This window comes from Callospermophilus lateralis, unplaced genomic scaffold (assembly GCF_048772815.1).
Source record: "Callospermophilus lateralis isolate mCalLat2 unplaced genomic scaffold, mCalLat2.hap1 Scaffold_45, whole genome shotgun sequence".
NCBI lineage: Eukaryota > Metazoa > Chordata > Mammalia > Rodentia > Sciuridae > Callospermophilus > Callospermophilus lateralis.
The window spans coordinates 5,237,134-5,248,438 of record NW_027514398.1 but is presented as its reverse complement, the minus strand read 5'-3'; the positions used below and the strand labels follow the sequence as shown (position 1 = coordinate 5,248,438).

Here is an 11,305-nt window from a genome sequence, read left to right as displayed (position 1 = left end):
ATCTATCACATTATATCACATTATACAATTATGATAATTAGAATTTCCAACTCAGGAACTTTATGATGTGATGATAAACTAGATGGAAATCTAGGTTCAAGTTCAAATTCCCCATGAATCACCCTATAAAAGTTTTTACCCTTGTATTAAGTCACTTTAGTCCATGAATCAGAGTTCAGGTAAGTTTTAAAATGCTAAGTGATGTTAGCCAATCCCCAAAAACCAAATGCCAAATGTTTTCTCTGATATAAGGAAACTGATTCATAGTGGGATAGGAATAAGGAACATGGGAGGTATAGACACACTCTAGATAGGGAAGAGGGGTTGGAGGGGAAGGGAGGGGGCACAGGGTTATAAATGATGGTGGAATGTGATGATCATTATTATCCAAAGTACATGTATGAAGACATGAATTGATGTGAATATACTTTGTTTATAACCAGAGATATGAAAAAAATGTGCTCTATATGAGTAAGAAAAATTGTAATGCATTCCAGTAAATAATAAGGATATTTATTTAATAAATAAATAAAATATAATATTTTAATTGATTAATTTGGTAATCTTATAACTTATTCCCCTCCCTCTGTGTGAGCTAAACTTGTGGTTTAAGGCACATTAGAATGGAGGAAGGTCCACTTTTGACAAATGTGCATGCTTCCTTCTTTTAAGATGATGCATATCTACATAACCAGATGAAGTTTAATCTCTTCTTATTCACAGTTGTGGTCTTCCTAGGTGAAATGACTGGTTGCTGGTGTCCTTCCTCTCTGTAACAGGCATTCAGATGCTGTGTTTTCTTTATATTGTGGAAATATGCCCTGGTTAATTGCAGTAATCTATGATTTTATCTATTGTTCCAGCATTCCTTCCAGTTTACTATTTGTCATATTTTGGGCAATAAATTAGATAATTATACTTTTGTAGGATGCCTTTATGACATCATTTTAGGACCCAAGAACTTCCACATAGTTTTGGCTTTACCACATCAATCTGCTCCTCTTCTCCACACCTTCAGCTCACACTGCCAGTTGTTGATTCTGGAGCTGCTTGTTACTTACACCCATTACTTTAGAGATGGGTGGGACCAGGTTCACTTGGGATGTTTGAAAACCCAGAAATGAGAAATTCTATAATGTTTGCTCTGCCCTAGGAATCCCTGTCTTAAAGAAGTCAGAGGATTGAGGTTACTCTGCTGCCTCATCTTTGTTGCCCTGCATTGCATATTGTGCTTCTGCATCAGTGTCTAGTTAAGGAAAAAAACATTCACATATCCTTTCTTCCTGTCACTCCTACTCTTCACAGGATTCTCTTGAATGTCTCCACCTACATTCCCACCCTCCCTCCTGTAGTGAGAAAGGGATTTGGATAGACTCTCTTCCATTATATATTCCAAAAAGATGATGCCCCCTGCCATGCAGTCTCCTTAGTCCTCATGCTGTATGTGCAGTACCTATTAGATTTTCAAAAAAAGTAAAACATCTGTTTGTTTTAAAAAGAACTTAGTGATTTGAAAACATCCCAGAGTTTGTCTATGAAGGTTTCATTTTAGTCTGAAGAAATATAGAACACTGTTAAAGAAAATCTATAAAAGTTAAAGGTTTTTTTTCCCTTTTTACTAATTACTGTACTAGAACCAGTATAAATAATAAAATATGAAAGATTTATATGATATGAAGAGAAACAAGACTTAATGGAAACTGTATAAATAAGCATGAGAGATGATGCTTTATTTCAAGGATAAAACTAACATGTGTAAGTTATTGTTCTTGCCCTTTTGGACTCAGTATATGTTACCTCCATGTATTTACATAACATCCAAAGAAGCAGAAGTATGTCTCATTATACAGAAACTTCTGCTGAATCCCCAGAATACATGCTTTATTTTATAAAATGCTACCCTGCAGCCACCTGGGCTAGTTTTCATTTCCCCAATAGGCCCTATACCTTTTCTTCTATTTTTCCTTCTACCTCTATCCATATTTGTTGCCAGTATAATTTGATGAATGTCTCTAACATCACGTCATCAATGAATCCTTTTCTAGTTTCTCTCTACTTATCAACCTTTTAGACATGGACTACAGTCCCTAAAATATAAGATCACATTTTGAACAAAAAAGGAAAACATTGAGTATTCATTTAACTGAGTCAGTAGAAATAGCTGTAAATTATTTTGGAATGCTATATTTTATGAAGTTTTTCATTTGAGAATTTAAAATGTATATTTTACTCTGTGAAGGTTAAGGGTATATGACAGAATCTGAATTCATTCTGTCTTGTTTCAAAAAAAAGGAGTATGTTAATTAAAATGATTGTCTAAATTCAGAGTGAGGACAATAAGATGGACTTAGTGGGACTAGTGGTAGTCCTTAAAAGAAAAGGAAGAAAAGGCTAAGTCTCTGGCAATATGTGCTCTGATTCTCAATGGAGGCTAGGATGACTGAGCTATACTCCCAGCTCTACCAGGTAGGTGGGGCCATGGGCGGTCCTGTAGAGATGTCACTTTCAGATTACATATGGAATGATCTCTCCTGTGAGCCAGGGATGGAGGGAGGATGACATTGTGGCTTCTGTGAAGTGTCAAATCTCAGGAGAAAAAATGAAAGGAGGACATGTTTGGATCTTTTGCCTCATTGTGTCCAGGTGTTCTGGTTTCTCACAGCACATTCATTAAAGAGCTTCTCTTATTCTCAGATTCACTGCAACTGGAGGGCTCTGGGGGAACATTAACTTCAGAAAATTCCTGAGAGAGCTGGACCTTATCCCAGGGGGACTATCCTTTTTGTGTTAAAGACTCTTTTGAAGTGAGAAATTACCTTGAAATACTTTCTCTGCCTTTTTGTTTCAGATTATAAACCTTGGATAGAGATGAGAGGGAAAATCTGCTGTATACCTGAAAGTTACCATTTAACTCCTTATTTCCAAAAAGAGAAGATAGAATATCCATGGCATGTCTGTACCAGTGGGTTCAGAATTTTATATATCATGATTTTACTTTCCCCTGGTGTTAAACCTAAAAGGATTGACTGGGAAGGCAGTAATGCCATCCCAGTAAAAATTGGTCATAGAAGCAAACGCATACTAGGAAAAACACAAAACTAAAGAAAAAAGAACACAAAGAGACTATAGGCAAGCTATCTTTGAGTTAGAAATATCTCATTTAAAAGTGTTAGAAAAATGTGAATAAAAAATAATGTAACTGTATATACTGAATTGCTGCTCAAGATACTAGGCTCCAGTTATCATCACAGCATCTTAGATTGAGAGAGATTTTTCACAGATTTTTAGTTTTTGTAGCTACAGGTAACCAAATTTATAATTGAGAATGATTTTCCTAAAGTCAGAAGATAATTAAAACAACTGAGTTTTTAAATCTTTAATTTCTACATTAAGAAGATAATTAAAACAACTGAGTTTTTAAATCTCTGATTTCCACCTAACTCTCCGTTTGATCAACATGTTTCCTCAGCAATCCCTAGCTTTTGATATATAAGAAACTCCTTTGTAATAATGTCTGGATAGAATCTGCAATCTAGATACTTCTAATAAATGATACATAAAAGTTCTAGTGAAAGTCATGTACTTCCTTAAGAAATGTTATCCATTCTACTCACATATCCCATGACCTGTTGTTGAGTACACTTCTTGCTTTTAAATAAGAAATTTTACATTAATGGTTTTCTTTCTTAAATCACTGCCCTGACCTTATAAAAAAAATTATTACACACCTTGGCCTTTTCTTCAAAACATTTAACCGAAGTAGAATTCAGGTATTGTCTGAGATGATTATTCTCTTCATGTAGCCTAGCAAGTTCTTCTTCCTTCTGAACCAGAGTTTCTTGGAGCTGCAAAAAGCAGACAATGGTGAAGGTTGCTCCACTGTATTGACTTTGTAACATTATAATAATGCCACTGTGCCTCAGCCTTCTTAAACTTGATTATTATTCTGTTTGTTTTATGAACACAATTTCAGAGAGTCCTTGTCCTCCGAGACTGAAATCAACAACCCCTACCACCTGATTGTTCAGTTTTGTGCTCTGAATTTTTCATTCATTACAAAGTATTTGAGGGTATTATATGACTTTTAAAATTTTAACCACAAGGGAGTCAGGTAGGTGTAAAGGAAAATGAGCAGCATTCAACTGTTTAAATATAGGAAAAAAAGTGTTTAGAAAGGTTTACCTGGACTCCTTCCTTGCACATTAAAGAAAAAAAAGAAAGAAAGAAAGAAAGAAAGAAAGAAAGAAAGAAAGAAAGAAAGAAAGAAAGAAAGAAAGAAAGAAAAGATGGTTGATTTGTGCCACATTCAGATTGATCTGCCTGTTTGTTCAGTAGATCATATTACTTTTGGGGAACAAATAAGAACAAAATATGGAAAAAGAAACAATGTCTGGATAAAAAACCTTTGTCATTATCATTAATTCTCCAGGCAATTATTCATGTTTATCATTTTAAAATACTGACATGATTCCATTTGGTCTTTCCATTAGCCCTCTGAGATATGCCACATAAATATTCCAATTTCATGGATGAGGAAAAGGTGGACGTGATAGTTCACACAGCTAAAATGTGATATAGTCAGAGCCTGACTTCATGTCTTCCTCAAGTGTTATTTGTGTATATGAGTGTGTGTGTATGGGGGGGGTTGAGACAGAAAGAGAGAGAGAGAGAGAGAGAGAGAGAGAGAGAGAGAGAGAGAGAGGAAAATAAAGAAGGAGGGAGGGAGAGAAAGATTGTTCATCTAACTCCTCTCTCTCTCACTCACTCAATCTCTCTCTCTCTCTCTCTCTCTCTCTCTCTCTCTCTCTCTCCTCTCTCTCATATGCTCATTTTAGTTCTAAAGTGAGTTAATGTGAATTTTAAGAGGAAAAAGTAGCAGCATGAACTTAAGGGAGGATGCAAGTGGAGAATGGACTGCAGGATGCATGGCCAGTCTCAATGTTCTGACTATCCACACATACCTGTTTATTTCTGTAGAGCTGTGAGGAAAGCTGAGCTTCTTCCCAGGAACATGAGTCCAGAATAGGAAAATTCAAATTAGAAGATGAATCTATGAGAAAATACAAAATGGGTAGCATAGAAAACACACTTTTGACTTATGTGCAATGAGCTCACCAAACCATTCCCAAAGTGCAATAGGTTCAATTACTTTTCTAAAAATAGCTGTTGCTTCCTCACACTAGAACAAAATATTTAAAGCTTTCAGAAGAAGGATGCAAGCTGTGACAGACAAATATTTATACAACCTATGCCAAAGTGGTTAAAGAGGTAGGATTTTTTTTTTCTTTTTGGAACTAAGTGGTCACATTCTTCCCTTTATATGTATATTCTTGTTGGTTAGATTAATAAAGACTCTCTCAGATGCATCATTAATTCATTCAAATGATTATTAACCTTTCCCTTCCACTAGGCATAATATTGCAATCCCACTATCTTTTTATAATTTTTATTTTATTTTTCTAAGCTTCAACATTAATAATATAGTGTTTGGCTTGATAATCTAATAACATTTTTTGATGCTATTATTTCCTTTTCTGTCTGTCTACCTGTTAAATCTAATGTATAGAATTCAGAATTTGATTTACTAGCAACGTCTACTTTTAAATAATTTGCACCTTGTTTCTCTGAAAACCATGATAAAAAATTGCAAAATTCTACCTTCTCCGTTTCAACTGTTTTCATCTGTATTTTTTTTATGCTTTTACAAAGAATTTTTTTTCATATTTGACAGGAAGCTATGCCTGTTAATCAAAAGCATTTGGGCATGCTTAATTGTTTTTTTTTTTTACTTTATTTTGTCTCATTAATACCATATGACTCTTTCCCTGTTCTTCTTAAACTGCTGTTACTGAAGTATTTTTTATTAAAATAGGGTAGTGAGTAAGAAAACAGGAATCCAATTTTGTAAACAGTTTGGGTTCAGATTTTGGGCATTTTGTCTTTGCTGTTGCTTATAGTGAAAAAGTAAAACTGAACAACTTTATCCATGATATGTAAGTGTGCTTCAACATTTTTAGGTTTTCATTTTTGTGTGCCTTTTCTTAACCCCTGTGTCCACCAAAGGAGCATATGGCAAACTATAGTATAGGGGGCTGGGGATGTGGCTCAAATGGTGGCGTGCTCGCCTGGCATACGTGCGGCCTGGGTTCGATCCTCAGCACCACATACAAACAAAGATGTTGTGTCCGCCAAGTACTAAAAAAAATAATAAATGTTAAAAAAAATTATCTCTCTTTCTCCCTCTCTTTCTCACTCTTTCTTTAAAAAAACTATAGTATAGGTATTTAATTCTAAGATATCTGAAACTTTTTAGAGAAACTTGACTATTTATACAGAAATTCATTTAATTTTATATAAATGTTCACTAACCTTCAAGTCAAGATTAATACCATTCATAATTTTCCATCAATGTTATACTTCCCTCCCACTTTGAAATCCTATGTGAGTGTTTGTGTGTGTGTGTGTTTGTGTGTGTGTGTGTGTGTGTGTGTGTGTGTAAGAGAATAATTGTTTCTATTTACAAGGCATTCTCTATAGAATCTCCTCTATGTAATAAAAAATGAAGTTATTCATTCTTGTTTCTTTATGATACTTGGGAAACTTTCTGAATTTCAAAAGAAATGTTGTAACTAGTATCTTGACTCCAAAAACATTCTACTAGGATGTTGTTTATAAAATATGACCCAGAAAGGTTCTTTCAGTGAGTTGGGAATCTCCAAGTACTATACATTAGAGGGAGAAACACGTGTTGTCCAGCAAGAAAGAGGAAGAATCCCATTTTCACTATTTGGCAAGTACAAAAATAGCAGAAGTTAAGGTTGTAAAATTCAAGACTCTTTGGACTAACTTAAATTTTTTATAACATCCCTTTTTCCAGAGTCCCAGACCATGATACTTTGCAGCCACATTGCTTGAAAAGGGCTCCAGGTCTACCACTAAAGCAGAAGAGCAGAACTTACCCTGTGCCTGTGGTGCTTGTTGGGGCTCACTGTTGTCCAGGAGACCAGCAGCCCAGAAAGAGACCCAAGTCTCCGTGGAAACGTCAACACTAGTTTCTGATGGTGTAGTGGAATATGGGCAATTATAACTCTGGTCTCCTGTAAAATACTGGTCTTGGCAAGGCAGAATGGTGTTCTGTGAAATTCAGTATAAGGAGTTGGGGTGGAGGGGGGTGTCCCAGGAGATTGGGTGATGGAGATGTGGAGGGAGAGAAGGGAGGGAGAAACACACAGAAATTACATGCAGTTAATGAAGAAACAGTGAAGGTGTTAAATTTAGATCCAGATTAAACTTTGAGTGGTTTAATTATAATAACTAAAAAGGAATCAGCTCCTATGACTTTCCTAACATTTCCACAGGTCCTTGAACAAAGAATAGACTACTATTGGATGAGTCATATTTATATTTTCATTTGTAATGCCTAGCTCACATAATAAGCCAGCCAGAACTATCTTAATTATATTTATATTTCTAATCACCTTGGAAGACAAAGAACCCATTAAAAAGGATGAAAAAGCAGAATATGGCATCTTATAGACTAACTTCTGAATCAATAATTGTCTTATGCTTCCCTTCCTCTTCTTCTCCAAACTAACATTCTGTTGGATCTTATGGGAATCTGAATAGAGATACACACAAACACATGCTGTGAATAATGTATATGCAAATATATATATAATGTATATATGTGCAAATGCATATATATACATACACATACATATAGTTATGTACATACATATACATATTTGTATAATATACATACATATAGACATATGCATATATAGACATAAGTGCATATATATATATATATATATATATATATATATATATATATATATTCTCTCTATCTCTGTTCTATAGATAATTAAATAAACTTTGTTCCTTGTAGGTAATTAAATAAACTTTGCCCCAGCTCCAGTCAGAGGAGTGTAACATCACTCCAAGTAAACATCTAAAAGCTGAAAGAAATAAGCAAAGACTGCAAGCTCTAGATATCTCCATCACTAGGGCTCAATGTCCTTGCAAAGTTATCCTGCCACCACTAACTGCCTGAGGTGTGTTCTCACTGTGTTCTGATAGAGGGAGTACCTTCCTGCCTGCTACTTCTCAAGCCTCAAACATACACTCTTTCCAAATCTCCAAACAAGAACAAGTATGCAGCCTTCCTAGGTTAATTTGTACAACAGTCCATTCCTAATTATTTGTCAATGTTTAATCAGGTAAAAGCCATTTATTCCAGCAGAGCCTATGTTTAGATAAACTCTGTTTGACTACTATAAATCTTTTGTTGGCTTGAGTACTTTCTTGGTAATAACATAAACAGAAGAGGGGAAAATGAGTCAATTAAGTCACACTTTGTTAATGTTCCCAGTGAGTTATGTCTTGGAAAAGAAAAAAAAAAAAAACACAGTTCAGAAGCAAGTGCAGCTTGGGGAGTGCAGACCAAAAAAATTGAGCCAAAAGTTTATCAAGAGCTATTTTTCTTGTTTTCATTTTAAAAGCATGTTTGCAGACTCCTTCCTTGAGGTTATTATTGGAATCCGAGTTAAACTATTAGGCAATGGACACCTGAGAAGAAAACAAACCCCAAATACTCTTACAGTAGTTCAACTCCAATTGTTTGCAAATATATGCATAATCTGGAAGAAGAGGAAGAATGAATAGTAAGTGCAGGTGAATAGGTGAAATTTTGGGGAAATATGAAGAATAAAAATAACAGGGAGAAAGACAGTAGGGAAGGAATGGAGGAAGAGAGAGAAGACAGATGATAATAAAAAGGAGACAGGGGAGGATCTATTTTAATTGGTAGATAGCAAAGAAAGTTTGCTCCAAAAATGGAATAAATTCTCAGTGCAAAGTTTATTAGCTTTCAGAGCCCCAGGTTTTTCCAGAGGACTAGCAAACGCCAGTTCCTCACTTACCATCTTGCAGTGGAAGAAAGCGCTGAAGAAACTGAGCTCACACTTAACTTTTTCTTAAAGCCAGTGGGAGCTTTAAATGGAATGAAGGGAGGAACTATGAGAGGCGAGTTCTAATCTGTGGAAGCCGGTGACGCTTGGGGCTCCTGGCGAGCGCTGCCCTCTGATTTGGTGGGAGGCTATCAAACAGGTGACGTGAGCTTGCAGACACCAGCTGAAGACAGAGTCACTCACACTCCAGCGACCACAACAGCAGGATCTGGGACCTGCAGGTTGGGCTCCCGGCCTGCTCTTGGCTACCAGGTATGCTGCGTGGCTTCAAAACCCGCGTGCCTATGCACGCTGGCAGTGCACCTGGCGCAGGACGTCAGAGGCTGGAGGTGGCAGTGCAGCCCTGAGGGACCCTAAGGCCAGCGCTTCCTCCTGCACCACACGCGCAGTGGGGCAGGGCGGGGCAGAAAGTCTGCTTGGGCTATGGTGAGGGATGGCAAGGTCTCAAACATGTATTTCAGGGATGGGGCGGCACCTGTGGAAGCCAGTCCTATAGCCCCAGAGCTAGTGTTATCCTATCTATCGTTTCACCAAATGATCACAATTTAATGCCAACTTGTATTATGTTGTAAATTTATTTTAATTAATTTATTTTTCTTATTTGATCGACCTTATTTTGCCCAATTCCGGAAGTGGAGGTCACATTTCAATTCTAGAATATAAATTCCCCAAGAATAGTGATTTCTGCTCACTGCTGTCTCCAAAATGCCTGGCACAATTTCTGACACATAATAAATGCTCAGTAAAGATTTGTTTTAAAAGAATGAATTAAGCTACACATTTCTGAAATCTAAAGCATCTTTCTCTGTGTAGGCCTAGCCTCACAACTATATTTATATAAAATAAATTCATTAAGAAAAAGTAGTGTAAAAATTTAATTTCCTGTCTTTTCTCTTACATTTGATTCTCACAATTCCTAAAATACTATGACTACCATAGAAAGAAGAGTAACAACATCTTTGAAACTATTTATCTACAACTAATAGTAGCTTCTCATTTCAATTTACCTTCTAATTAGATTTAAATACTTGATGATTGCCATAGGAGAAAGGATACTTATTGTCCTTGTTACATTCACAAAGGAAGGAAGCACTAAGATTAAGAAAACTCACCAATGTTAACACAATTGAGAAGTGGCAGGCTTTGGATTTGAACCTCTGACTAACTAGTATGCCTATGGAATTTGACTTTAACTTCTCTCTATTGCATGTTATTGCTGTTGATCAATGGGCATTGTTATGGACTTGGTTGTGTTCCCCATAAGTCATATGTTGAAGCCCTATACCCAATGTTACTGTATTTAAAGACAGGTGTAGGAACTGAAAATAACGTCTGATTCTGGCTTGCACAGCCCTTTCTCTACTCCGGCTCTGAACTTTCTTCATTCTTCTTTATACTCTACTCATGACCCTTAGTACTCAGCAAAATGACTAGGACAGAATAAATTTTAATTAAGTACTGTATATCGAAAATTAAGAAAGGAAAGGAGGGGGAAGCTGCTTCTCTTGGTGCAGTCCTTTTCTCCTGCTTTAATGACATTTATTTGAAAAACACTTTCAGATTAATAGTAGTAGGTTTGGGGATCCCTGCCTGGAATGTGGATGAACTGGATCAGTCAACACTGAATCATTTCAGTATGTGACATGAAGGACTGGTCCATCTATGCTCTAACTTTAACAAGAAAAAAAAAGATGTAATGGCTGTAAGGCACTGAGATGATGGGTAAGGAGAACATATAAAAATGCATTTAATTCATAAGAAACAGATACCAAATCATAATTTACTATCCTTGCCCAAATTAATGCACTGGTACACCTAGTGAAATCTTTTCAGGCTACCCAGTTCAAAATTGATGAAAAAATAAAACTGAATGATTGGGAGTTACTTGCCAACTTGGAAGTAGAGTTCTTTTAATTTTCTATCCTAAGTATCTAAGTTCTCTGGCATGAATTATCTGAAATCACAAACTAAATAATTACCTAACCCTAACTTTTAACTGCAAGATTGTGCAATGCTTCAAACTCATTTAGATACCAGATGTTACAATGAAACATCATCTTTTAGACACACATTTAGCCTAGATTATCCCCAAGAAACAATCAGACAACTAGATAAGAAAATATCTCTCCAGGTTTTGAACTTCCATTTAATTATGACTCCTATCAGTGGCACCATAGATTTCCCCATGAGTGGACCAGATGTTTTCACATAGGGGCAACTATAGGTGTAAAATTAAGGGCCTCAGTGTGACTGACTTTACTGCATTCAGGTGGAGTAATCCTTACAGCGCAGGGAAGGAATGAGGAATTTCCCCAGAGCGAAGGTGGCTCTGGCAG

At 36.1% G+C, this 11,305-nt stretch overlaps 1 protein-coding gene across 1 annotated transcript in view; it reads right to left on the bottom strand.

Annotated features, from left to right (window-relative positions):
• Positions 1-2,991: 2,991 nt before the first annotated feature.
• Positions 2,992-11,305, bottom strand: part of LOC143640665 (geminin coiled-coil domain-containing protein 1-like) — a 91,062-nt gene continuing 82,748 nt past the window's right edge. Inside the window, exons 2-5 of the mRNA XM_077108324.1 lie at positions 6,960-7,134; positions 4,962-5,050; positions 3,729-3,845; positions 2,992-3,081 (exon numbers count right to left, since the gene is read on the bottom strand). Of these exons, the coding sequence (XP_076964439.1) occupies positions 2,992-3,081; positions 3,729-3,845; positions 4,962-5,050; positions 6,960-7,134 (471 nt within the window). The remainder of the gene's footprint in view (positions 3,082-3,728; positions 3,846-4,961; positions 5,051-6,959; positions 7,135-11,305) is intronic.